Here is a 26580-nt window from a genome sequence, read left to right as displayed (position 1 = left end):
TTTTTTTTTTGAGACGGAGTCTCACTCTGTCACCCAGGCTGGAGTGCAGTGACATAATCTTGGCTCACTGCAGGCTCCGCCTCCCAGGCCCACGCCATTCTCCTGCCTCAGCCTCCCGAGTATCTGGGACTATAGGCTTCCGCCACCACACCGGGCTAATTTTTTGTATTTTTAGTAGAGACAGGGTTTCACCGTGTTAGCCAGGATGGTCTGGATCTCCTGACCTCATGATCCCACCTCGGCCTCCCAAAGTGCTGGGATTACAGGCGTGAGCCACCGTGCCCAGCCTAAATTGTGCCTTTTTGCCTAAAGAGTTTTGTCTTGGCTGGGCACAGTGGCTCACGCCTGTAATCTCAGCACTTTGGGAGGCCAAGGGGGGGCATATCACCTGAGGATAGGAGTTCGAGACCAGTCTGACCAACATGGAGAAACCTCGTCTCTACTAAAAATACAAAATTAGCCAGGCGTGGTGGCACATGCCTGTAATCTCAGCTACTTGGGAGGCTAAGGCAGGAGACTCGCTTGAACCCAGGAGGCAGAGGTTGTAGTGAGCCGAGATTGCGCCACTGCACTCCAGCCTGGGCAACAAGAATGAAGCTCTGAGTTTCCTCTTTTTTTTTTGTGACCTGCCCTAATTCCTGATGTCAGGTCCCTAGGGTATTTGTGCTATGCCTCATTCTTAGTGACTTTATATTTTATACAGTGTGATTGCACTTTGAACTAAAATAGACCATATCCAGAAACCTGCCGGTGCAGCCTTCTCAGGGCTAAAGAGTATGAGCAGTTTGAATTGCTTTTTGTCTCTTTGCCTTTTTCTTGAATCAATTTACCAAAATAGAGATGTTACCATCAGATTTTTTTTAAGGCACTAGATCCCAAAGGCTAGTCTCCATGCCAAGACAATTTTTCTAAAACATGTATATCTGACAATGAAAGGGTCTCAGATGCTTACCTTATGGTTTCTCTTTAGCTCTAGCATTATTTGTTTACTAGGGACACTATGACTTTTGGTTCAGTCCTGTGAATAAGCAGGTCACAAGCCAATTTTTAGCTCCCCTTACACTTTTTAAGTATTTATTAATCTTGACTCCTATGCAAACTGTAGGGAGGTTGGCAGCAGAAGATTCTCATCCTTAGTTATTTATGTGCCTAAGACTCCAAGGCAAATTGCTCTCTCAAACTGTAGGGAGGCTGGCAGCAGAAGATTCTTATCCTTAGTTATTTATGTGCCTAAGACTCCAAGGCAAATTGCTCCCATAAAATCACACCCCATGAGATGTGATTCTGCCAGATTAGCAGGCCTTAATGTCTTGGGTCTCTTCTCTTCACCCCACCCTTAACCTGGGTTAAGCTTATTCTCTTTGCTAGGCCTTGGATCGCATATTGGGTGAGGACTATTCTGATGTCAATTCTTCTTGTCAAGGATTTAAGAAGCAAACAGAAATAGAGCCAAGGGTGGAGAAACTGAGGCCCCCTGACTTACCAAGCTGCTGCGACTTCTAATCCTCTTAGCTACCCCACTGGTCTGGTTCAACCTGAGCTCACACTGACATTTTTGGATGGGACGTCAAGGCAAACATCATTACAAACCCAATTCTAGCATGCCAGCTCCAGAGCACTGTAACTTTTAAAAAGTTGGGATTTCGTGGGCACAGTGGCTCACGCTGGTAATCCCAGCACTTCAGGAGGCCGAGGCGGGTGGATCATCTGAGGTCAGGAGTTTGAGATCAGCCTGGACAATATGGTGAAAGCCCGTCTCTACTAATAATAAAAAAAAAAGCCAGGCGTGGTGGCATGCGCCTGTAGTCCCAGCAACTCGGGAGGCTGAGGCAGGAGAATTGCTGGAACCCGGGAGGTGGAGGTTGCGATGAGCCAAGATCGCACCACTGCGACAGAGAGACACTCCGTCTCAAAAAAAAAAAAAAAGACTTGGGATTTCAGGAGAAATGTTACAGTAGCATTCCAGAGACCCATACATCAGACATAGACATATGCACTCTTTGCAGCAGAGGGTATTGGCTTTACTAATATAAGTTGTATTTATCATATAAGTTGGCTTATATGTTATATAAGCCATATATCATATCATATAAGTTGGCTCCCTAACTTATATTCTGCAGAGCCCTGGTGGCTAACCCTTTACAACAGGACACAGCCAAACAGGTCATCTCAGTTTGAAGATCATCAACAAAGGCGTCAAGTTTGGTCTTGTAGTTGTCACTCCCTTGGGATTGGTAAACAGACCTGCAGCAGTAATTGTGAAAAGGGAAGAAGTACTGAAGAAAATAAAAAAAAAAAAAAAAAAAAAGGAGGGCTAGAAAGGAAGTGAGAAAGGTGGAAATGTATGACTTTTTCAACTTCCTGATGGAAAGATACCAAGAGAAATAAAACTCTGACCAGATAGGACCTTCCTTTGACCACATTTTTATGTGCATAATGTCATATTGCTATCCCCAAATAAATAAAACTATGTATCTATCCATCAGTCTATCCAATCTATATTATTATGACAAACTAAGTTATCAATCAGTATAGCATTTTAAAAACATTTTAAAGCACGTGAAATTAATCTACTTTCCTTTCATGAAGAACACAGGATGGGTAGGCAGCATTCCATCTACTCACATTTCCAACTGTCATTTCAACAGCCATTTTAAGTTACGGAAGAGACAAGGCTGGGACCTCATGGCATCACTTTCCATGGATTGCTCTCCTACTTTTTGTGTTCCTGGCCTTTGGAACCCCTTCATCATATTCCACAGGTAAGACACATATTAGTGGAATTTGAGTTATAATTTGTATGCTTGAAATTGACATTGAAGGCCATAATTTGTAAGTCAGAGAGGCTAAATAGTAACTGTAATGCTTTGTTTTGATCTAACTTGGTGGTTTTGTAATGGTTCTCTCAAACTCTCCACATCTTTCTCTTTCTGTGTTCCACAGCTGGGGTTTCTCTCCTTCCTGCCTGAATGTTTTGGCTCCCTAGTCCAATTCCTTTACATTATCTTTGCTCTGAAATACTTCTTTCGATGACTTACATTTGCTCTCTCTCTATACTTCAACTTTTTTTTTTTTTTGCGACGGAGTCTCGCTCTGTTGCCCAGGCTGGAGTCCAGTGGCAGGATCTCAGCTCACTGCAAGCTCCGCCTCCCGGGTTTACGCCATTCTCCTGCCTCAGCCTCCATGCAGAGTAGCTGGGACTACAGGCGCCCGCCACCACGCCCGGCTAGTTTTTTGTTTTTTTTTGTTTTTTTTTGTTTTTTGAGACAGAGTCTCAGTCTGTCACCCAGGCTGGAGTGCAGTGGTGCAATCTTGGCTCACTGCAACCTCTGCCTCCCGTGTTCAAGTGATTCTCCTGCCTCAGCCTACTGAGTAGCTGGGATTACAGGCGTGTGCCACCACACCCGGCTAATTTTTGTATTCTTTAGTAGAGACGGGATTTCACCATGTTGGTCATGCTGGTCTTGAACTCCTGACCTTGTGATCTGCCCGCCTCGGCCTCCCAAAGTGCTGGGATTACAGGCATGAGCCACCACGTCCAGCCGTGTTTTGTATTTTTTTAGTAGAGATGGAGTTTCACCGTGTTAGCCAGGATGGTCTCGATCTCCTGACCTTGTGATCCGCCTGTCTCAGCCTCCCAAAGTGCTGGGATTATAGGCTTGAGCCACCGTGCCCAGCCTTCAACTTTTTACTAGTCCTGCTACAAAGACCATTCTCACATTAAGAAAATAATATGCTTTTTTTTTTTTTTTTGTGATGGAGTCTCGTTTTGTCACCCAGGCTGGAGTGCAATGGTGTGATCCTGACTCACTGCAAACTCCGCCTCCTGGGTTCAAACAATTCTCCTGCCTCAGCTTCCCAAGTAGCTGGGATTACAGGCACCCGCCACCACGCCCAGCTAATTTTTTTGTATTTTTAGTAGAAATGGGGTTTCACCATGTTCGCCAGGCTGGTCTTGAACTCCTGACCTCAAGTGATCTGCCTGCCTCGGCCTCCCAAAGTGCTAGGATTATAAGCATGAACCACCACGCTCGGCCCAAAAATAGGCTTTTTAAGAATTCTGAAACCACTGGAGAAATCATACTTTTCTTTGAGATAAGCATGCATTATGCCCATATCTGCTTTACATATGGGGAAACTGAGGCAGAGAATTGCTAGGACTTGTTTTAGGTCATAAAGTCAGTGATGATATTGAAACTATTTATTTTTGTGTCCTCATATTTGTCAGGCTAGTACTTGAAAACTGAAAACAATAGTGGCTCTGGCTAGAATGACTGACTGTTTTTTTTCCTTTCTTTTCTTTCTTAAACTTCTTTTTTTTTTTTTAAGTCACAGGATTTTGGCCAGGCACAGTGGCTCAAGCCTGTAATCCCTGCACTTTGGGAGGCCGAGGCGGGTGGATCACCTGAGGTCAGGAGTTCGAGACCAGCCTGGCCAACATGGTGAAACCCCCTCTCTACTAAAAATACAAAAAATTAGCTGGGCATGGTGGCAGGCACCTGTAATTCCAGCTACTTGGGAGGCTGAGGCAGGAAAATCGCCTCAACCCCCGGGAGGCGGAGGTTGCAGTGAGCCGAGATTGTGCCTCTGCACTCCAGCCTGGGCAACAAGAGCAAAACTTTATCTCAAAAAAACCCAAACCAAACAGAGACAGGATTTCACTCTGTTGCCCAGGCTGGACTGCAGTGATATAGTCATAGCTTACTGCAGCCTCACACTCCTGGGTTCAAGGAATCCTCCCACTTTAGCCTTTCAAGTAGCTAGGACTATAGGCATAGGCCACCACACCCAGCTAATTGAAAACAATTTTTTTTTTTTTTTTTTTTTTTTTTGAGACGGAGTCTTACTCTGTCGCCCAGGCTGGAGTGCAGTGGTGCGATCCCGACTCACTGTAAGCTCTGCCTCCCAGGTTCACGCCATTCTGCTGCCTCAGCCTCCCGAGTAGCTGGGACTAGCTGGGACTACGAGCACCCGCCACCACGCCTGGCTAATTTTTTTTTCTTTGTATTTTTAGTACAGATGTGGTTTCACCGTGTTGGCCAGGATGGTGTCGATCTCCTGACCTCGTGATCTACCCACTTCGGCCTCCCAAAGTGCTGGGATTACAGGCGTGAGATACTGCGCCTGGCCAATTTATTTTTATTTTTATTTTTATTTTGTAGAGATGGGAGTCTCACTATGATGCCCAGAGTGATCTTGAACTCCTGGCCTCAAGTCATCAGTCTCCCAAATCTTTGTTAACTTTTTATTGATATATATAGACTTCCATGGTTTTCATTTTGCAGATTTTTTCAAAGCGGTAAGCAGAAGGCTAGAAAGCCTGTTAAAGTGGGGGCTAAGGGCGGGCCAGTGGCTCAAGCCTGTAATCCCAGCACTTTGGGAGGCCGAGATGCGTGGGATCCGCAGAGGTCAGGAGATCAGAGAGACCATCACAGCTAGCTGCAGTGGCTCCGTCTCTACTAAAAAATACAAAAAGCAGCAGGCTGAGGTGGTGGCGAGGCCTGTAGTCCCAGCAGCTACTCGGGGAGGCTGAGGCAGGGGAGAATGGAGTGAACCTGGGAGGCGAGGCTGCAGGGAGCCGAGATGGGGCCACAGCACTCCAGCCTGGTGACAGGCCCGGGCTCAGAGTCTCAAAATAGAGGCACTAGGATCTTGGGACATTACTGACTTTCCCATTCCTCCTGAAGCACCATGGAGGGAAATGAATTTCCAAGGGCCCTTGTGTTCTTCTAATTTCAGTTATTTCAGAGAAGCCTGTATGGAGCATATGTTAGGTGGTCATCCAGTCATATTTAAGGGAACTGTGTGTTACCTTCCATTTCTCTATCCCGAGTTCTTTTTTTTTTTTTTTTTTTTGTTTGAAATGGAGTCTGGCTCTGTCGCCCAGGCTGGAGTGCAGTGGCGGATCTCAGCTCACTGCAAGCTCCATACTCGGGTTTGCAGCCATTCTCCTGCCTCAGCCTCCCGAGTAGCTGGGACTACAGGCTTCCCGCCACCTCACCCGGCTAGTTTTTTGTATTTTTTTTAGTAGAGGCGGGGGTTTCACGTGTTAGCCAGGATGGTCTGGAATCTCCTGACCTGTGATCGCCCGTCTCGGCCTCCCAAAGTGCTGGGATTACAGGCTTGAGCCACCGCGCCCGGCCTATCCTGAGTTCTAAGTGTGGGTTTATTCTTGACTTGCTGCATTGGAATCTCCTGAATCATGGGAACAAGGATGGGGCCAAGTAAGGTTCTCTTCTTTCTCCTCAGCAGGATCAAAAATCATTGCTGCCATGAAGTCTGTGGCCCTAGTGTTTTGTTTTTGTTTGAGATGGACTTTCACTCTTGTTGCCCAGGCTGGAGTAAAATGGCGTGATCTTGGCTCACTGCAACCTCTGCCTCCTGGGTTCAAGCGATTCTCCTGCCTCAGCCTCCGGAGTAGCTGGGATTACAGGCATGCACCACCACACCCAACTAATTTTGTATTTTTGGTAGAGATGGGGTTTCTCTATGTTGGTCAGGCTGGTCTTGAACTCCCAACCTCAGGTGATCCGCCCACCTTGGCCTCCCATAGTGCTGAGATTACAGGTGTGAGGCATGGTGCCTGGCCTAGTGTTTTGTTTTTAATCTTTTCTATGATTTTATAAAAGAAATTTGCCTCTAGTCTTAGGTTCACATAGTTTCTCTATGGGGCACACATCTTGTACATACAGGAAAGGCTACAGACTGGGTAAATTATTCTCTCTTGGTTAATTGGTTAGTCAGCTCAATAACAATTGAGATGTACTTTGTGCAGGGTCCAGTACTGAGAGTAATAAAGGAATTAGAAAACAAGCTCTTACTAGTAGTACATCTTGCAAAGGTACACATATAAAATAAATTTAAAACACAATTACAGGCTGGGTGTGGTGGCTCACACCTGTAATCCCAGCACTTTGGGAGGCCAAGGTGGGCGGATCACCTGAGGTTGGGAGTTCGAGATCAGCCTGACCAACATGGAGAAACCCCGTCTCTACTAAAAATACAAAAAATTAGCGGAACGTGGTGGCGCATGCTTGTAATTCCAGCTACTCAGGAGACTGAGGCAGGAGAATTGCTTGAACCTGGGAGGTGGAGGTTGTGGTGAGTTGACATCGTGCCATTGCACTCCAGCCTGGGCAGCAAAAGCAAAACTCTGTCTCAAAAAAAAACTAGAACAAAAACAATGGCACAATTACAGAGTAACAGACAGAACAAGTACAAATAAATCAGCACAAGCCAGTACTTGTGAACTGATGGGAAAAGAGTTAGAGTTGGGTGGAGTTGGTCAATGAGGACTTTCTGGAAAAGGTGAGTTTTGAAGGAAGGGAAGGGTCCCGGTTTGCGAAAAAGGATGAGGAGGTCATTCCAGCAATAATGCATGAGCAGTGGTAGAGAAGAGAAGAATGAGCAAGCTGTAAGGGCCAAGCATTAAACTGGTTAGCTTGTTCAGACTGGAGAATATATGTTAAAGGATAAGAAAAAACAAGTCTGGGAAAATGATAAGGACAGTTCATGGAGAGCCTTAAATGGTTATGAATGAAATTTGCTTTAACAGACATAATGAAAATAACATTTTGAGAAGCCAAGAAACAGATGAACTATAATAAAATAAAACTGGAGAGTTAGGGCTGGGTGTGGTGGCTCATGCCTGTAATCCCAGCACTTTGGGAGGCCGAGACGGGCGGATCACGATGTCAGGAGATCAAGACCATCCTGGCTAACACGGTGAAACCCCGTCTCTACTAAAAATACAAAAAATTAGCCGGGCCTGGTGGCGGGTGCCTGTAGTCCCAGCTGCTCGCAAGGCTGAGGCAGGAGAATGGCGTGAACCTGGGAGGCGGAGCTTGCAGTGAGCTGAGATCCGGCCACTGCACTCCAGCCTGGGCGGCAGAGCGGGACTCCGTCTCTAAAACAAAACAAATTAAAACAAAACAAAATAAAACTGGAGAGTTAGAACAACAGGGAATCTGCTGCAAGATTCTCAGGAGAGAAAAAAAAATGCCTAGGTCCTAACTGTAGCTCTGCCAATTATTAGTGTATGACCTTAGGCAAGTTCTTGAATTTCTGTGTGCCTGTTTCCTCAAATGTGAAATGGGGATAAAGATGTCCGCCTCACAGAGTTGTTGAGAAGAATTAAATGAACTAATACATGAAAAGTGTTGGCTGGGCATGTGGCTCACGCTTGTAATCCCAGCACTTTGGGAGGCTGGTGGACAGATCACTTGAGGACAGGAGTTCAAGACCAGCCTGGCCAACCCGGTGAAACCCTGTCTCTACTAAAAATACAAAAAAAATTAGCCAGGCATGGTGGCGGGCACCTGTAATCCCAGCTACTTGGGTGGCTGAGGCAGGAGAATCGCTGGAACCCAGGAGGTGGAGGTTGCAGTGAGCCGAGCTCACGCCATTGCAATCCAGCCTGGGCAACAGGAGCGAAACTCCATCTCAAAAAAAAAAAAACCCAAAACAAAACAAAACAAACCAAAGTGTTTAGTAAGCACTCGATAAACATTCAATTACAGTTAATTAAATTATTATTATATGGGCTGGACGCGGTGCCTCATGCCTGTAATCCCAGCCCTTTGGGAGGCCAAGGTGGGTGGATCACCTGAGGTCAGGAGTTTGAGACCAGCCTGGCCAACATGGTGAAACTCCGTCTCTACTAAAAATATAAAAATTAAAAAGAGAAAAAGAAATAAAAAGAAAAAAAGAAAAAATAAGAAAAACAAAACAAAAGAAAGAAAGAAACAAAACTAAAAATACAAAAATTAGCCAGGCATGGTGGCGGGGGCCTGTAATCCCAGCTACTTAGGAGGCTGGGGCAGGAGAGTCTCTTAAACCCAGGAGGCAGAGGTTGCATGAGCCAAGATCATGCCATAGAAATCCAGCCTGGGCAACAAGAGCGAAACTCCATCTCAAAAAAAAAAAAAAAAGTGTTTAGTGCAATAACTCGATAAATATTCAATTATAGTTAATTAAATTATTATTATATGGGCTGGGCACGGTGGTTCATGTCTGTAATCCCAGCCCTTTGAGAGGCTTAGGTGGGCAGATCACCTGAGGTCAGGAGTTTGAGACCAGCCTGGCTAACACAGTGAAACCTCATCTGTACTACAAATACAAAAATTAGTTGGGCATGGTGGTGGGTGCCTGTAACCCTAGCTACGCAGGAGGCTGGGGCAGGAGAATTGCTTGAACCCATGAGATGGAGGTTGCAATGAGCTGAGATCATGCCACTGCACTCCAGCCTGGGTGACAGAGGAGACTCCAGCTCAAAAAAAAAAAAAAAAAAAAAAAAAGATTATTTAAATTTTTATTTCTCTGACCAGTAAGTGGTCATAGAACTACATATATATAACAAAAGGTCCCATCTCACACCTTAATTTGAAAGGATTGCAGCTTTTCAGTCTGCCTTTCTGAAAAGTATGTAGGATTCAGAGGCTAAGAGGCCAGGCCCAGAGTCCAAAACTGTGCTGCCCAGTACAAGAGCTACTAACCACATGTGACTATGGATCACGTGAAGTGTGGATAGGCAGAATTTAGATGTGCTATAAATGTAAAGTACACGCTGGATTTCAAAGTTGGTGTGAACAAAATAAGTAAAATACCTCATTACTTTTTTTTTTTTTGAGACAGAGTTGTACTCTTTTTGCCCAGGTTGGAGTGCAGTGGCATGATCTTAGCTAATTGCAACCTCTGCCTCCTGCGTTCAAGTGATTCTCCTGCCTCAGCCTCCAGAGTAGCTGGCTAGGATTACAGGCATGCACCACCATGCCCGGCTACTTTTTTGTATTTTTAGTAGAGACGGGATTTCACTATGTTGGTCAGGCTGGCCTTGAACGCCTGACCTCAGGTGATTCACCTGCCTTGGCCTCCCAAAGTGCTGGGATCACAGGCGTGAGCCACCATGACCAACCTCATTAATATTTTTTATATTGATTACATGTTGAAATGATGATATTTTGGATATGTTGGGTTAAATAAGATGTGTTTTCATTTGTTTCCTTTTTACTTTTTTGTGATGCGGGTACTATAAGATTTAATACTACCTAGTGGTTCACAGTATGTTTCTGCTGGACATTACAACATACTACATTCAGTTTTGGAAATTACAGGGTTCTGAGAAATTTCTGTAAAGAAATATGAGGATTATGAATAAATCTCCTTGCCTTTGACACTTTAAATAACATTTAAGAAATGTTATTTCATTTTTTTTTTTTTTGAGACAGGGCCTCACTCTGTCACCTGGAGGGCAGTAGTGGCACCATTACAGCTCACTGCAGCCTCCACCTCCTGGGCTCAAGTGATCCTCTCGTCTCAGCCTCCTGAGTAGCTGGGATCATAGGCACATGTCACCACACTTAGGCCCACTTTTGAGGCGGAATCACAAGCTCTGTCGCTGAGGCTGGAGTGTAGTGATGTGATCTCGGCTCACTGCAACCTCTGCCTCCTCGATTCAAGCGATTCTCCTGCCTCAGCCTCCCAAGTAGCTGGGACTACAGACTCATGACACCATACCAGGCTAATTTTTGTATTTTTAGTAGAGATAGGGTTTCACGTAATTGGCCAGGCTGGTCTCCAACTCCGGACCTTGTGATCCGCCCACCTCGGCCTCCCAAAGTGCTGGGATTACAGGCGTGAGCCACCGCGCCCTGCCGAAACATCCCATTTTAAACATTAAATCATGGAAACAAAAACCTAGTTTTTGAAATCACTCCCTCGAAAGTCCAAATCTCATTGGTTGATATAACCTAGATTATTAAAGGTTTTATGACAAAACATTTTCAAATCATCCTTTGAATTTGCTACTTAACAGGAATTGAGGACAAAGAGCCTCAAGTCAGGGCTTTTCGCTGACCTGGAGGCAGGATCCAGTTTGGGGTTTTGCTTGTAACTGGTATTTTATGCATGCGACCCTGGCTGAACTGACCAACTGCGTAGGCTTCAACTTCCCGAGGCAGCCCAGGGGCCCCTTAAGCCTTTCCTTCCTCTGATCAAGCCCTTCCCGGCTCCTTCCAGTTGGAAGGCCGCCCAGTCCTGAGCGGCGCCGACAGGTGCAGCGCCGGGAGCAGCCTCCGGCCCCGCGCTCCCGCCGGAGACCCTGCGCCCGCCCGCCCCGCCGGCCGCGCCCTCGCCCTCGTCGCTCCGCCCTCTGCCCCGGCGTGCGCGCCACCACGACCTCCCTTCCCCCCTCCACCCCCCCCACCATGTTTCCAGTCCACCACCACCTCCCACCCAGCCCTAACTTCTGGCCAGATCCTCCCCCCAAACTCCCCCAGGTCCGCTCTCCTCCACGGTCCGCCACTCGGTGAATGTGGCTGGCGCTTCCGCCCCTCCATCGCCGCCTGCTCTTCCTCGGCCCTCCGCCTCCTCCCCTCCTCCTTCTCCTCTTCAGCCGCTCCTCTCGCCGCCGCCGCCGCCTCCACAGCCTGGGCCTCGCCGCGATGCCGGAGAAGAGGCCCTTCGAGCGGCTGCCTGCCGATGTCTCCCCCATCAACTACAGCCTTTGCCTCAAGCCCGACTTGCTGGACTTCACCTTCGAGGGCAAGCTGGAGGCCGCCGCCCAGGTACAGCGACCCTCGGGCGCCGGGGCAAGCTGCGGGGCGAGCAGTTAGGCCGCGCCCGCGGGCTGGACTCAGGGCCCGGCCGGGAGGGCGGGCGGGCCTCGGGTCGGGGCTGGGCGGCCGCGGGGCGCCGGGGTCGGCGTGCTCTGCCTTGCTCGGTTGGGGCTGGGGCTGGGGCCGGGGCAGGGGCTGGGGCCGGAGCTGAGACTGGGGCTGGGGCTCGGGCTGGGGCCGCGCTGCGGGAGCTCTGTGGAGCCCGCGGCCCGGCCCTTGCGCCCCTCCCTGGCGAGCACACCTGTGTGGGGCTTTTCCCCCCGCCCCGGACCCTTCTGGGCTTGATAGTGTTCTGGGGGAGGCTGGAGGGTGTTGAGGGAGGACGGAGAGGTCATGGGAGTCCCCGCTCTGCCTCAACCACCTGACTCAGTTCTTTCTTTGGTTTCTCTCTACACCCCTTGAGTGATACATTGGAGGGGGTGGTCATCTGGGACTCTGGCCGCCGCGCTGGAGCGAGGAGGGGAGCTTCTAGAAGGGGAAGAGGGTGAGAATGAGAATGTTAATCCCAGGCAGCCTCGCTGACTTCTCCCCGCCTGCTCCAGCCCAGGGGCTGGGTTTCCAAGATGATCCGCCCCCTCCCCCTTTCCCTCAAGTGACAGTGCAGCAGTGACTTTGTTCTCTTCTAACCTCTAGAGAAGCTGCGGGAGGACCCCATCTCCGCTTTTCCTCCTATCTTCCTAGCTTTGCAGCCTTCGAAGCTGGTGGATTTATTGCTACCGTGATGGTTGCTTAGCAGTACCTTCCTCTAAGAAGCTGGCTGGGCGCGGTGGCTCATGCCTGTAATCCCAGCACTTTGGGAGGCCGAGGCGGGCACACTATAGGTCAGGAGTTCGAGACCAGCCTGACCAACATGGTGAAACCCCCGTCTCTACTAAAAATTAGCGGGGCTTGGTGGTGGGCCCCTGTAATCTCAGCTTCCGGGGAGGCTGAGGCAGGAGAATCACTTGAACCTGGGAGGCAGAAGTTGTAGAGTCGAGATCGCGCCACTGCACTCTCCAGCCTGGGCGACAAAGTGAGACTGTCTCAAAAAAGAAAAAAAGAAAAAAAAGGAAAGAAAGAAAGAAGCTATTAGTTATAACATACCACTGGTGAAAATATTCCATTACTCTTCACTGCAGTTTTTGGTGAATCATACTTCCCTCCCTCCTCCCGCAGCATTATCTGTTTGATTTTGGAGACCATCAGTATAGATGCCCGACAAACATCCTGAACAATAGACATTTATGATACTATGTAATAGGAAGCCTGTAATAAAAATGGGAACTCTTTGATAGTTATCTGTAAATAGAATGTTAGTAAATATATTTTGTTTCATTTCTCTTCCTACTGCAGTCTGGGGTGGGGGGAAATCAGTAGGCTCCAACCTTAAAGAACATGGTGTATATAGCAATGAAATGAAGGAAATGAAGACTGGTACTCGAATGAATTGAATGTTGGTAGTTGTCTTTGAAAGCCAAGAGGGTACGGTATTCAGACTAAAAATATATCTAAAAGTACAGAATTTAAAAGTACAGTTATCTATATACTTATCTGTGACAGATAACATAGCTGTCTCATTTGGGGCACTGGTGTGAAAGCAAGAGGGCTCTAGGATTTGGCAGCATCAAAAGGCAGAACTTAGTGAAAATCAGGTGATTTAAAAATTTTCCATTAAAAGTATGAATCAGAATGAATGAATCTTGGGTCTAAATTAGAATTTGAGAAGGTTATTTGGGAAACTATGGTTTAAGCCAAGTGACTAGAGTGTTTGATATATATTGGCAAGGGGCAGATGGGAGGGATTGTAAACAGTAGTGTGTCTTGTGACTTGGCAAACCTTTGGGAAAGAGAACCTAGTGGTGAATGGGTTTGCATTATGTGAAAAGAGTAACATTAAAAAAACATTTGTTTATTCACCCTATTAGTTGCCAAAATGGGTTCATAATTTTCGGAGGCAAACATATTTTGGGAAAAGTCCAGAAAAAAGTACAGCTTTTTAAATGATTACTTATTAAAGAACTGAGTTTGGTTTAAGTATCGGGATAGAACAAGAAACAGTGACATGTTTCTCCTTACCTCTTTTCTACTTTTGTGGAAGACTGGTTTGTGCCATTGAGGGAGCATATGGTGATATACTAGATATTAACAGGGGCTTGTTAATTTGATAGAAGGAAATAAATGGATTTTTTAAAGTAACATGAACTTTTTAAAACACTTTTTTTCCAGAAATTCTTTTCAGGCTAGATGGCAACACAAGGATGACACAATAGTGAATTCCAACAGGTTTTATTAAAGGATGATTGGATTTTTAAATTGTTTTAATTGACATGTTTGGAAGGGTAAAAGAGGAATTAACATTGGTAAGAAGTAAAAAGCATATATTAAAGTTTTTGAAATCCATGAATTAGAGCAGTACATTTAAATTGTGGCATTAGGTGGTATCTTGTGGGAATTTAAAAATATTGACAAAATTCTTATCTGTGGAAACGTATTTATAACTGATATTGGATCAGTTTTGTAACAGTTGGAATCACGTAATGCAAAACATGCAAGTTGCTTAGTTGCTTTAGTTACAGAATTTTATGATAAGCCCAGAGTATTTGTACAGGTTACATATTAGAAACTTAGTGGATTTATTTTATTTTATTTTTTATTTTTATTTTTTTGAGATGGAGTTTAGCTCTTTCGCCCAGGCTGGAGTGAGTGATATGATCTTGACTCACTGCAGCCTCCACCCTGCCCCCCCACCAGGTTCAAGCGAGTCTTCCTGCCTCAGCCTCCCGGGTAGCTGGGACTGCAGGTGTGTGCCACCACACCCAGCTAATTTTTGTATTTTTAGTAGAGATGGGGTTTTGCTATGTTGGCCAGGCTGGTCTTGAACTCCTGACCTCAGGTGATCCCCTTCCCTTGGCCTCCCAAAGGGCTAGGATTATAGGCATGAACCACCATGCCCAGCCAACTTAGTGGATTTTTAACCTAGACTGGGGTGTAGACTGCTGGAGAAGGTGAAGAAATTAGTCGATGTTCAGTGGTTGAAAAATTAGTTGTCTTTCACATTAGTGTGATTTATCTGGTTTTGAAAATTTGTTATTATACAGAAGTTTCTCTAGGCCCAAAATTTATTTCATTCCCTGTCCCCTCCCTTTACACTGGATACTTGAGAGCAGTGGACTTTTGTAGATATTTCATATTTTGATCCTCTCCCTTTGTGGATAATTAATTAAAATGAATTACAAGTTTCTGTGTGTGACTACTGTTAATGATTATGAGTGTGTAGTGGTTGGTACAATAATTGGGCATTCTCTTTTTTTTTTTTTTTTTTTTGAGACGGAGTCTTGCTCTGTTGCCCAGGCTGGAGTGCAGTGGCGCGATCTTGGCTGACTGTAGCCTCTGCCTCCTGGGTTCAAGCAGTTCTCCTGCCTCAACCTCCTGAGTCGCTGGGACTACAGGCACGCGCCGCCATGCCTGGCTAATTTTTTTGTATTTTTACTGGAAACGGGGTTTCACCATATTGGCCAGGATGATCTTGATCTCCTGACCTCATTCTGTCTTCCTCGGCCTCCCAAAGTGTTGGGATTACAGGCGTGCCCAGCTGGGCTTTCTCTTATGGAAATATTTTACCTGTGCCAGAGAAACTAAGTTTATCATTCAAGGCCAGAAATCAGGATATCCTAGCCAACCCCTGGCCTCTACTGACAAAATATTCATATTGGAGATAACCAAATTGGCACTACGTGAAGAGTTGCTGATATAGTAGTTTGTTTGGCAGGTGAAAAATTTGGCACCTAAATGGTTATTGTCAATCCTGTATTACAAATTTTTTGCCCAAATTCTGCATATTTTCTTTCTTTTTTTTTTTTTTTTTGAGATGGAGTTTTGATTTTGTTGCCCAGGCTGGAGTTCAATGGCACAATCTCGGCTCACTGCAACCTCCGCCTCCCAGGTTCAAGCAATTCTCCTGCCTCAGCCTCTCAAGTAGCTGGGATTACAGGCATGCGCCACCACGCCCAGCTAATTTTTTCTATTTTTAGTAGAGACTGGGTTTCTCCATGGCCGGTCTTGAACTCCTGACCTCAGGTGATCCACCCGCTTCAGCCTCCCAAAGTGCTGGGATTACGAGCGTGAGCCACCGCGCCCAGCTTCTTTTTTTTTTTTTTTTTTTTGAGTCGGAGTTTTGCTCTTGTTGCCCAGGCTGGAGTGCAATGGCGCGATCTCGGCTCACTGCAGCCTCTGCCTCCTGGGCTCAAGCGTTTCTCCTGCCTCAGCCTCCAGAGTAGCTGGGATTACAGGTGTGCACCACCAAGGCCAGCTAATTTTTGTATTACAGGCCTGAGCCTATATTACCCGGCCAGCCCATGTCTGTATTACCTGTATTACCCGGCCAGCCCATATCTGTTCTTTAAAGTTGTTTTGTTTTCCTTACCCTCATATTCTTCTTGCTGCTTATTGTGCCTTATTGCTGCCTATTGTGCAATTTCTTCCCTCTCATATTTTACTAAACTTCATCTGAAGAAGCCTTAGTAGCCAGATAAACAAGCTTGTTTGGGCTGAAAAATCAATCTCTATGTGAGAGTTTGTTGGATTCTCTTCTGAGTAAAGGATATGCGTTTTATTGTATGGACTTTGTATCACCTATTTTGGCTTTTCCTCCAGGCCTTTTTTTTTTTTTTTTTTAAACTTCCTGGTTCTAGATATAACTGATACTCTGATACAACCTGGGTAAATGTGGTCTTGAGTAGTAAATTATCTGTGAAGCTTCTCTGAACTTTGCCACATAAATGAGCCTGCTCTTATTGTAAAGTAAATCTTACTCTAATCTGTATGTGAGTCAGTGGGAAAGAACTGAGCCTTCTAATGGCTTTTGTTGTTAACTGAGATTAGTTCTTAGATTTTAGTGATTTCGTTTTGAACACCATGCAAGTATGTGGTTCTTGGTTTATTTGGTCACTTGTAATCTGTTTAAAATTTTATTTTAAATTAGGAAATATTTTAGAAATACAAGAAAGTCACACACTATGAGATTAAACAGATATTAACATTTTGCCCCATTTTCATCAGACTGTGTATGGTTTTTTGGGGGGGGAATAAAATGTCACAGATACCAGTAAAGCCCATTTCCATCTCTTCCCACCCCACCTGTAGAAGTAGCTTCTGTCTTCAGGTAGGTGCGTAATTATTTATTTTCATTCCTATGTATAGTTTAAAAGTCTAGTTGCATGTTAGTAGCCACAAACATCACATACCAATATTCTGTGCGTTTTGCATTTTTACATTAATGGCAATTATTTTTGACCTTCTGCAAGTGGCTCTTTTCAGTGTCTCTTGTTGGAAAACTTGGCTCAACTTGAGTTTACTGATTATTTGCTTCTCACTGTGTTTAGCTATTATAAAACTGTTCCACTAAGGCAACAATTATTGCTATTTTAATGGTGAAATCAGTTTTATTAGGCAAAAGTGACTCAGGCTTCAGACTGATTGGCATTTGGAATTGTCACACTGGAGATTTTCTTTTACTAAAATCTCAGGACATTGGCAATCAGGAAAAACCCCTCTTGAGTCTTACTGTAGTAAATGTAAGATATGTTCCTGAGTGACTGTAGTAAAGATTCATTCAGGAAAATGTTATCTCCGATTTCGCCTCCCTAGCTCATAGGAAACTTCCATTGTAAAGTTGTTACCAGGTGTCAAGCTGCCTCTTTGGTACAGCCCTTACTTAGTATTTGACTCAGTTGAAGTACAGTCTATATAGGAGGCCAACAAGACTTAACCCTGGGTTTGAAACAAAGCAAGGATACACTAACATTGTATTCTTTAATAACATCAAGTAGAAAAATTGAAAATGAGCTTGTTATCAATGTACTTTTATATGCCAACCTTGTTTTACTTCTGTTTTAAACTTGGAAACTGAAGATTTTAATGCTGAAATTTCTTTGAATTATTACCTGTTTTTTCGATAGTGGAACACACAGCTAATATTTACTATCATGAAGGTGTCAAAGGTGAGAAATCATGTACTACATCATCAGGTCAGCACTACTGGGAAGAGCAGCATCACAAAGAGCAGTGTTATACTGCGTTGTAGTCAGCACATACACTTATGTCCAAACAGATATTTGAAATTACCTTCTTGGGATAGTACACGTATGCTGATATCCAAAGTGCCATATAATACAATACATTGTTTTTAAACTTCATATCATTCTGATCAGAAGCTTTATAAACTGTTAGGTGAGTGCTGTTAGATGATATGAGAGTACAGTTTAACCTATGTGTGTATGTGTATGTCTTAACATCTGTTAAGTGATGACCACATATGAGGCACTAAGTGCTAAAACAGACACTTTCCTGTAGATTATCCCATTATTGGTCAACTTTTATTTTTTTTTAATTTTTAATTTATTTATTTTTTGAGACGGAGTCTTGCTCTGTCGCCCAGGCTGGAGTGCAGTGGCGCGATCTCGGCTCACTGCAAGCTCCACCTCCCGGGTTTACGCCATTCTCCTGCCTCAGCCTCCCGAGTAGCTGGGACTACAGGCGCCCGCCACCTCGCCCGGCTAGTTTTTTGTATTTTTTTAGTAGAGACGGGGTTTCACCGTGTTAGCCAGGATGGAAATGAATTTCTATTTTTAAGATAAGTACCTTTGTTCCTTTGGTTCCTCCCTCCCACCCTTCCAGAAATGGTAGTATCCTGGAAAAAAAAATTAGTAGCAATTCAAAAAACAGCTTAATTCATTAGTGTAAACAGGTGAGTTTCCCTTAAACACAGGAGGAGTTGGAACTTGTAATTGGATGTTGTGCATGGTGCCTTTCCAAAATGCACAAATACTTTCTCTCAAATGGTTGCAATAGTAATGCGCAGTGTGATTTGGCATGTATAATGTTGTACAGGTATCTTGACATTGGTGGATTAACTGCTTGGCTACTGTGAAATTCACTGTAGATGTTGATGGGTGAAAGTGTGGTTGCCTAGTAATGATTAAGACCAGTGGCTAAACCATGGATTTATTATTTTGCTGTATACACTTCCAAACTCAGAAGGTTTTTATTCATTTTCCATTGGGCATACCCCAGTAAAGTTCTTCATTTCTTTTGTGTTTCCTAAATTTTTTTGAGGCCCGAGGTCTCGCTCATCTCTCAGGCTGGACTGCAGTGGCTGGATCTCAGCTCACTGCAAGCTCCGCCACCTCCTGGAGTTTCACAGCCATTCTCCTGCCTCAGCCTCCCGAGTAGCTGGGACTACAGGTGCCATACACCTGCATGACTAGTTTTGTATTTTTTAGTAAAGGCAGCGGGGTTTCACGTGTTAGCCAGGATAGTCTCGATCTCCTGACCTCGTGATCCATGCGTCTCGGCCTCCCAAGGTGCTGGGATTACAGGCTTGAGCCACTACCGGCCTGAATTTTTTTTTTTTTTTTTTTAAGATACAGTCTTGCTTTTGTCACCCAGACTGGAGTGCAATGGCACGATTTCGGCTCACTGCAACCTCTGCCTCCCGGGTTCAAGCGATTCTCCTCCCTCAGCCTCCCGAGTAGCTGGGATTACAGGCCATGCGGCAGCTAATTTTTGTATTTATAGTAGAGATGGGGTTTCACCATGTTGGCCAGGCTGGTCTTGAACCCCTGATCTCGTGATCCGCCCGCCTCGGCCTCCCAAAGTGCTGGGATTACAGGCGTGAGCCACCGTGCCCGGCAACTTATGTTGCGGAATTTTTAAGTCAACTTCTGAATAGGCCAAGAATTCTTTTTGTTTTTTGTTCAACTGTAGTGCTTAAAATGGCCAGTTGGACACACAGGTTTTAGTATTGTTTAGGTATGTTTTGGTGAAATAAACAGCGTAAAGGAATATTGCCACTTTAAAGATAAGCCATTCATGAAGTGACATCTTTGTTTTGAATCACGAAGATTTATGAGAAGCATTTTTTTTTTTTTTTTTGTGAGCCAAGGTATTTTCACTTTATGTGTTAGATATTTTGAATAGCTCATTGTAGACTTTGTAACTTACTCTCTCTCATTTAGGTCAGGTAATTTTAGTTGCCAGCTAATCATGTTTAAATATGTATTGGTTGTTAATAAAATGATTACTCATATATAGATTTTTCATGCAGATATCATATTACTCTGATGTTCTTAGTTTTGTGGTATGTTCAGTTGTCTAAGAGCATTGTTGACCTGCACACAGATTTTGTTTGGTCTATACAATGTTTCTGAAAACTTTAATTAGTTACCATTAATAAAAAATTGAGATACTGCACATGAAATCTGAATTTATAGTTTTTTCTAAAAAAATTGGAAGATCAGGCTGTGTGCGGTGACTCATGCCTGTAATCCCAGCACTTTGGGAGGCCGAGGGGGGCGGATCGCCTTAGATAGGGAGTTTAAGACCAGCCTGACCAACATGGAGAAACCCCGTCTCTACTAAAAATACAAAAATTACCCGGGCATGGTGGCACATGCCTGTAATCCCAGCTACTAGGGAGGCTGAGGCAGGAGAATCGCTTGAACCTGGGAGGCAGAGGTTGCGGTGAGCCGAGATCGCGCCACTGCACTCCAGCCTGGGCAACAAGAGCGAAACTCCGTTGCAAAAACAAAAAAAAATTGGAAGATCTGTCAGCACTAAACCTGCCAGTCACCATAGCAATAATTCATTGGCTGCAATAAATGGCTACCATCTCCTCCTTTTAAGGGGTTGTGCACAGCTTCCACATGGCTTGCTGTACTTACCTGCTTCTGGAGGCATTTCTTTGTGATTTAGGGCATCTGTGTTTTTGTTATTTTAGATTTAGAACATTCAGATGTCTGGAAATGAATTTGAAGTTGTGTTTAAAACAGCAAAATAAATGCATATAGGCAAGGTTATGACTAAATTGAAAAATGCACAAGCGGCCAGGCGCGGTGGCTCACGCCTGTAATCTTAGCACTTTGGGAGGCTGAGGTAGGTGGATCACGAGGTCAGGAGTTCGAGACCAGCCTGACCAACATGGTGAAACCCTATCTCTACTAAAAATACAAAAATTAGATGGGCATGGTGGCATACACCTGTAATCCCAGCTACTCAGGAGGCTGAGGCAGGAGAATCGCTTGAACCCAGGAGGCGGAGGTTGCAGTGAGCCAAGATAGCATCATTGCACTCCAGCCTGAGTGAGAGAGCGAGACTCCATCTCAAAAACAACAACAAAAAATGCACAAGAGTTTTAAACAAGCAATTCACAGTGGAAAAACTTAATGAAACACATGCACACACATATGTATATGAGAAAAGATGCATAGTAACCAATGTTATTAGTAATCAGGGAAATTCTGATTAAACCAATGGGCTGTCATTAAAAATTTTTTTATTTTTTTATTTTTGAGACAGAGTTGTGCTCTTGTTTCCCAGGCTGGAGTGCAATGGCTCAATCTCAGCTGAGTGCAACCTCCACTGCCCGGGTTCAAGTGATTCTCCTGCTTCAGGCTTCCAAGTAGCTGGGATTACAGGCATGCGCCACATGCCTGGCTAATTTTGTATTTCTTTTTTTTTTTTTTTTTTTTTTCCGAGACGGAGTCTTGCTCTGTCACCCAGGCTGGAGTACAGTGGCGCGACCTCGGCTCACTGCGAGCTCCGCCTCACAGGTTCATGCCATTCTCCTACCTTAGCCTCCTGAGTAGCTGGGACTACAGGCGCCCACCACCACACCCGGCTGATTTTTTGTATTTTTAGTAGAGACAGGGTTTCACCATGTTAGCCAAGATGGTCTCAATCTCCTGACCTCGTGATCCGCCAACCTCGACCTCCCAAAGTGCTGGGAATACAGGCGTGAGCCACCGTGCCCGGCCTTTTTTTTTTTTTTTTTTTAGTAGAGACGGGGTTTCACCATGTTGGTCAGGGTGGTGTTGAATTCCTGACCTGAAGTAATATACCTGCCTTAGCCTCCCAAAGTGCTTCGATTACAGGCATGAGCCACTGTGCCTGGCCAGGACTATCATTTAATACCCATTAGATTGTCAAAAATATTAAAGTTTTTCAGAACATGCTGAAAGTGGGATTTCTTTATTCTTTGCTGATGGGAATGTTAACTGACACCAGTCTAGAGGATAGTTTGGCAGTTTTTGGTAAAGTTGAAGATTTATGTGCAACAATCCAGAAAGTCCACTATTTGGTTTCTTTCCCTGGAAAAATTCTCTCACGTGTGCACAGGAAAACATGGACCAAGATGCTCATTTGTTTGTTTGTTTATTTATTTTTGAGACAGAGTCTCGCTGTGTTGCCCAGGCTGGAGTGCAGTGGCACGATCTCCGCTCACTGCAAGCTCCACCTCCCAGGTTCACGCCATTCTCCTGCCTCAGCCTCCTGAGTAGCTGGGACTACAGGCGCCTGCCACCATGCCCTGCTAAATTTTTGTATTTTTAGTAGAGACGGGGTTTCACCGTGTTAGCCAGGATGGTCTCGATCTCCTGACCTTGTGATCCACCTGCCTCGGCCTCCCAAAGTGCAGGGATTACAGGCATGAGCCACTATGCCCAGTGACAAAATCTTAAAAGTTGATTTAATTTGGGTGGTGGGTCATTAGTATGTATTACGTCTGAAATGTCTCTTTGGGAAAATAAAATTAAAATATTTTTAAATTTAAAAAATTTCAATTCAATTTTACATTTACATTTAAATCTAAATAAAAAAATTAAAGAGTATTTTATGAAGTTTTGTTTTGTTTCGTTTTTGAGACAAAGTCATGCTCTGTTGCCCAGGCTGGAGTGCAGCGGCATGATCTCGACTCACTGCAACTTCTGCCTCCTGGATTCAAGTGATTCTCGTGTGTTAACCTCCCAAGTAGCTGGGAGTACAAGCATGTGCCACCATGCTCGGCTAAGTTTTTTTTTTTTTTTTTTTGAGACTGAGTCTCGCTCTGTTGCCCAGGCTGGAGTGCAGTGGCGCTATCTCAGCTCAGTGCAGGCGCCTCCTCCTGGGTTCACGCCATTCTCCTGCCTCAGCCTCCCGAGTAACTGGTACTACAGGGGCCCGCCACCATGCCCAGCTAATTTTTTGTATTTTTACTAGAGACGGGGTTTCACCATTTTAGCCAGGATGGTCTCGATCTCATGATCCGCCCGCCTCGGCCTCCCAAAGTGCTGGGATTACAGGTGTGAGCCACCACGCCCGGCCTTAATTTTTGTATTTTTAGTAGAGATGGGGTCTTAACTATGTCAGCCAGGCTGGGCTTGAACTCCTGGCCTCAAGTGATCTGCCCACCTGACCCTCTAAAAGTGCTAGGATTACAGGTGTGAGGCACCGCACTCGGCGGTAAGGGTTATCGTATAAAGTTTTAACATAAAGTTATGGTCTCAGCCTTCTTCCTCTATCCTCACAGAGGGCCTCATGGTGAGTTTGATATGCAGATTAAAATATATAATTATTGCAATATGTTTTAAGAAATGTTTCCTAATTAAGATTTTTATGAAATTGAAAGTGTGTATTTATTTATTTATTTATTTATTTATTTATTTATGAGATAGAGTCTCACGCTGTAATCCAGGCTAAGTGCAGTGGTACGATTTCAGCCCACTGCAATCTCCGCCTCCTGGGTTTAAGCAATTGTCGTGCCTCAGTTCCCTGAGTAGCTGGAATTACAGGCCTATGCCACCTTGCCTGGCTAATTTTTGTATTTTTTTTTTTTTTTGAGACGTAGCCTCACTCTGTTGCCCAGTCTGCAGTGCAATGGTGCGATCTCGGTCCATTGCAACCTCAACTCCTGGGTTCAAGTGATTCTCCTGCCTCTGCATCCTGAGTAGCTGGGATTACAGTTGTGTGCCACCAGGCCCGGATAATTTTTTTTTTTTTAGACGGAGTGTTTCTCTGTCACTCAGGTGGGAGTGCAATGGCACGATCTCGACTCACTGCAACCTCTGCCTCCTGGGTTCAAGCAGTTCTCCTGCCTCAGCCTCCCGAGTAGTTGGGGCTACAGGCACCCGCCATGACGCATGGCAAATTTTTTGTATTTTTAGTAGAGACGGGGTTTCACCGTGTTAGCCAGGATGGTCTCGATCTCCTGACCTCACGATCCGCCTGCCTCGGCCTTCCGAAGTGCTGGGATTACAGGCGTGAGCCACTGTGCCCAGCCAACCCGGATAATTTTTATTAGAGATGGGGTTTCACCATATTGGCCAGGCTGATCTCAAACTCCTGACTTCAAGTGGTCCGCCTGCTTCAGCCTCCCAAGGTGCCAAGATTACAGGTGTGAGCCCCCAACCTACTTTTATTTTTTGAGACAGAGTCTCTGTTGTTCAGGCTGGAGGTCAGTGGTGTAATCATAGCTCACTGCAGCCTCGCTTGACCTCCTGGGCTTAAGGGATCCTCCTCCCTCAGCCTCTCCAGTAGTTAGGACTATAGGTGTGTACCATCAGAGCCACCTAATTAAAAAAAATTTTTTTTGTCTCTATTTTGCCCAAGCTGGTCTTGAATTTTTGACCTCAAGCAATACTCCTGCCTCAGCCTCTCAAAGTGTTGGGATTACAGGCATGAGCCACTGTGCCCAGCCCTTCAATAGTTTAAAATCAAGGTTTAAATAGAAAACATTGTTTTATTTGGCTCATTGGTTAGATGTAAGTGATGTGAAATACTTAAACATTCATTATTTAATATAATTTGGAAAATATGAGTTGTTTTGGATTATTAAAACTTCATTTATTTATACCATTGATGCATAAATTCTCAGTCTAGGTTTTAGCAAAGTCTGGATTTTAAAAAATTGACTCTGATATTAGTCCAAGTCTGTTACTATTATCATTATTATTATTATTTGAGAGACACAGAGTCTTGCTCAGTTGCCCAGGATGGAGTGCAGCTGCACGATCACAGCTTATTGCAGCCTCAACCTCCTGGGCTCAAGCAGTCCTCCCACTTCAACTTCCCGAGTAGCTGGGACTATAGGCACACATGAGAACACCTGGCCAATTTTTGTATTTTTTGTAGAGACAGGGTTTCGCCATGTTGTCCAGGCTGGTCTCAAACTCCTGGGCTCACGCGATCCTCTTTGCTTGGCCTCCCAAAGTGCTGGGATTACAGGTGTGCGCCAACACACCTGGTCGAGTTGTATATACTGTTAATGTAGGCTGTTTCTGACACTGTTGGTTTTTCTTTTCCCCTTAGGTGAGGCAGGCAACTAATCAGATTGTGATGAATTGTGCTGATATTGATATTATTACAGCTTCATATGCACCAGAAGGAGATGAAGGTAAGAGCTGTTTTCCATTTTAATTTGCTGTCTGCATGTGCATATGTGGGGGGTGGGTGTGTGTGTGTAAGTGAGAGAGAGAGACATTTTCAGGTTAAGATTTCAATGTTTGTTACTTTAGAAATGGGTAAATTCAGCTGGGTGAAGTGGTTCACGCCTGTAATCCCAGCAATTTGGGAGGCCGAGGCGAGCAAATCCTTGAGCCCATGAGTTTGAGACCAGCCTGGGCCACATGACGAAACAAAAACAAACAGACAAACAAACAGAAATATTAGCTAGGCATAGTGGGGTGTGCCTGTAGTCCCAGCTACTTGGGAGGCTGAGGTGGGAGGATCTATTGAGCCCCGGTGGCCGAGGCTGCAGGGAGCCATGATTGTACTACTGCACTCCAGCCTGTGCAACAGAGTGAGACCCTGACTCAAAAAAAAGAAAAAGAAAAAAAAGAGGGGTAAATGTTTATGGGAAATATTGAATAGTATAACCTAACAGGATTGTGAAATAAAGTAAATGTCACAATTTATTTTATTTTTAAATTTATTTTTATTTTTATTTTTTTCGAGACAGAGTCTTGCTCTGTCACCCATGCTAGAATGCAGTGGCGTGATCTCAGATCACTGCTATCTCCGCCTCCTGGGTTCAAGCAGTTCTCCCTGCCTCAGCCTCCTGAGTAGCTGGGATTACAGGTGCCTGCCACCATACCCAGCTAATTTTTGTATATTTAGTAGAGACAGAGTTTTGTCATGTTGGCCAGGCTGGTCTTGAACTCCTGACCTCAGGTGATCTGCCTGCCTCCCAAAGTGCTGGGATTACAGACGTGAGCCACCACACCCGGCCAAATGTCACAATTTAAATTCTATTTCCAAAATTAACTTATTTTGTGATATTAGGGAAATCACATTTTCATACATATAAAATGGATATAATATGCATAATAAAGCTGATGAGTTATTCGAAAAATTAAGTACTTTGAACATGAAAGTCTCCTTAAAGAGACTTCGTTTTTATGTTTTTCTTGAAGTTTTTTTTTTTCCTTTTTGTACTATAGTTTAAAATTGAGATAAGTCATACTCATAATTGGGAGAAAAACATTTGCTTTATGAGACAATACGAAGATTAGACGCTAGATAATGGAGTTAGTTATAGGGGAAGAACATGTTAAAAAGAAACATGGTATAGAATGTGGAACTCCGTTAGTGTCTATAAAATGAGAACTATTTTAGACCTTATAATTTTAGTATGAAAGCAGTCCATTTTGACTGGAAATCTTATTCCCGTATAAGCTGCTTTTTAAATAGATACCAAGTTTGGCATAAACTCTTACAAGTACATCAGTATTGAAGCTGAATTGCTTTTTACTTTTTTTTTTTTTTTTTTGAGACAGTCTCGCTCTGTCACCCAGGCTGGGGCACAGTGGCATGATCTCAACTACCACAGCCTCTGTCTCCTGGTCTCAAGCCATCCTCCCACCTCACCTTCCCAAGCAGCTGATACTACAGGCGTGTACCACCGTGCCTGGCTAATATTCATATTTGTATTTTTTTGTAGATATGGGGTCTCACTATATTGCCCAGGCTGGTCTTGAACCCCTGGGCTCAAGGCATCTGACCTCTTCAGCCTCCCAGGTTGCTGGGATTACAGGCAAGAGCCACCACACCTGGTCGCCTTTTTAGTTTTGATTTCACCTAGACATTCCTTGTCAAAATGGTTTATTGGTTACTCTGAGACTTCTTTGATATAAAATAATTTACAGATTTGATCTTTTAACTTACATTTTATATTTTG

The 26580-nt window shown here is 44.6% G+C and overlaps 1 protein-coding gene across 8 annotated transcripts in view; it reads left to right on the top strand.

The window, feature by feature from the left end:
* Positions 1 to 2648: 2648 nt before the first annotated feature.
* Positions 2649 to 26580, top strand: part of NPEPPS (aminopeptidase puromycin sensitive) — a 107145-nt gene continuing 83213 nt past the window's right edge. For 3 of the 8 annotated variants that reach the window (XM_021929129.2, XM_021929128.2, XM_021929130.2), the window contains exons 1-3: positions 2649 to 2762; positions 11393 to 11564; positions 24714 to 24798. In XM_021929129.2, the coding sequence (XP_021784821.1) occupies positions 2686 to 2762; positions 11393 to 11564; positions 24714 to 24798 (334 nt within the window). In that variant the 5' untranslated portion in view covers positions 2649 to 2685. Of the gene's footprint in view, positions 2763 to 11180; positions 11565 to 24713; positions 24799 to 26580 lie in introns of those variants that run through there. The other 5 variants (XM_021929133.2, XM_021929134.2, XM_021929131.2 and 2 more) reach the window with 5 other exon arrangements.

This window comes from Papio anubis, chromosome 17 (assembly GCF_008728515.1).
Source record: "Papio anubis isolate 15944 chromosome 17, Panubis1.0, whole genome shotgun sequence".
Lineage (NCBI taxonomy): Eukaryota > Metazoa > Chordata > Mammalia > Primates > Cercopithecidae > Papio > Papio anubis.
Note: the sequence above shows the minus strand (reverse complement) of the source record. Positions and strands in the feature narration are given on the sequence as shown.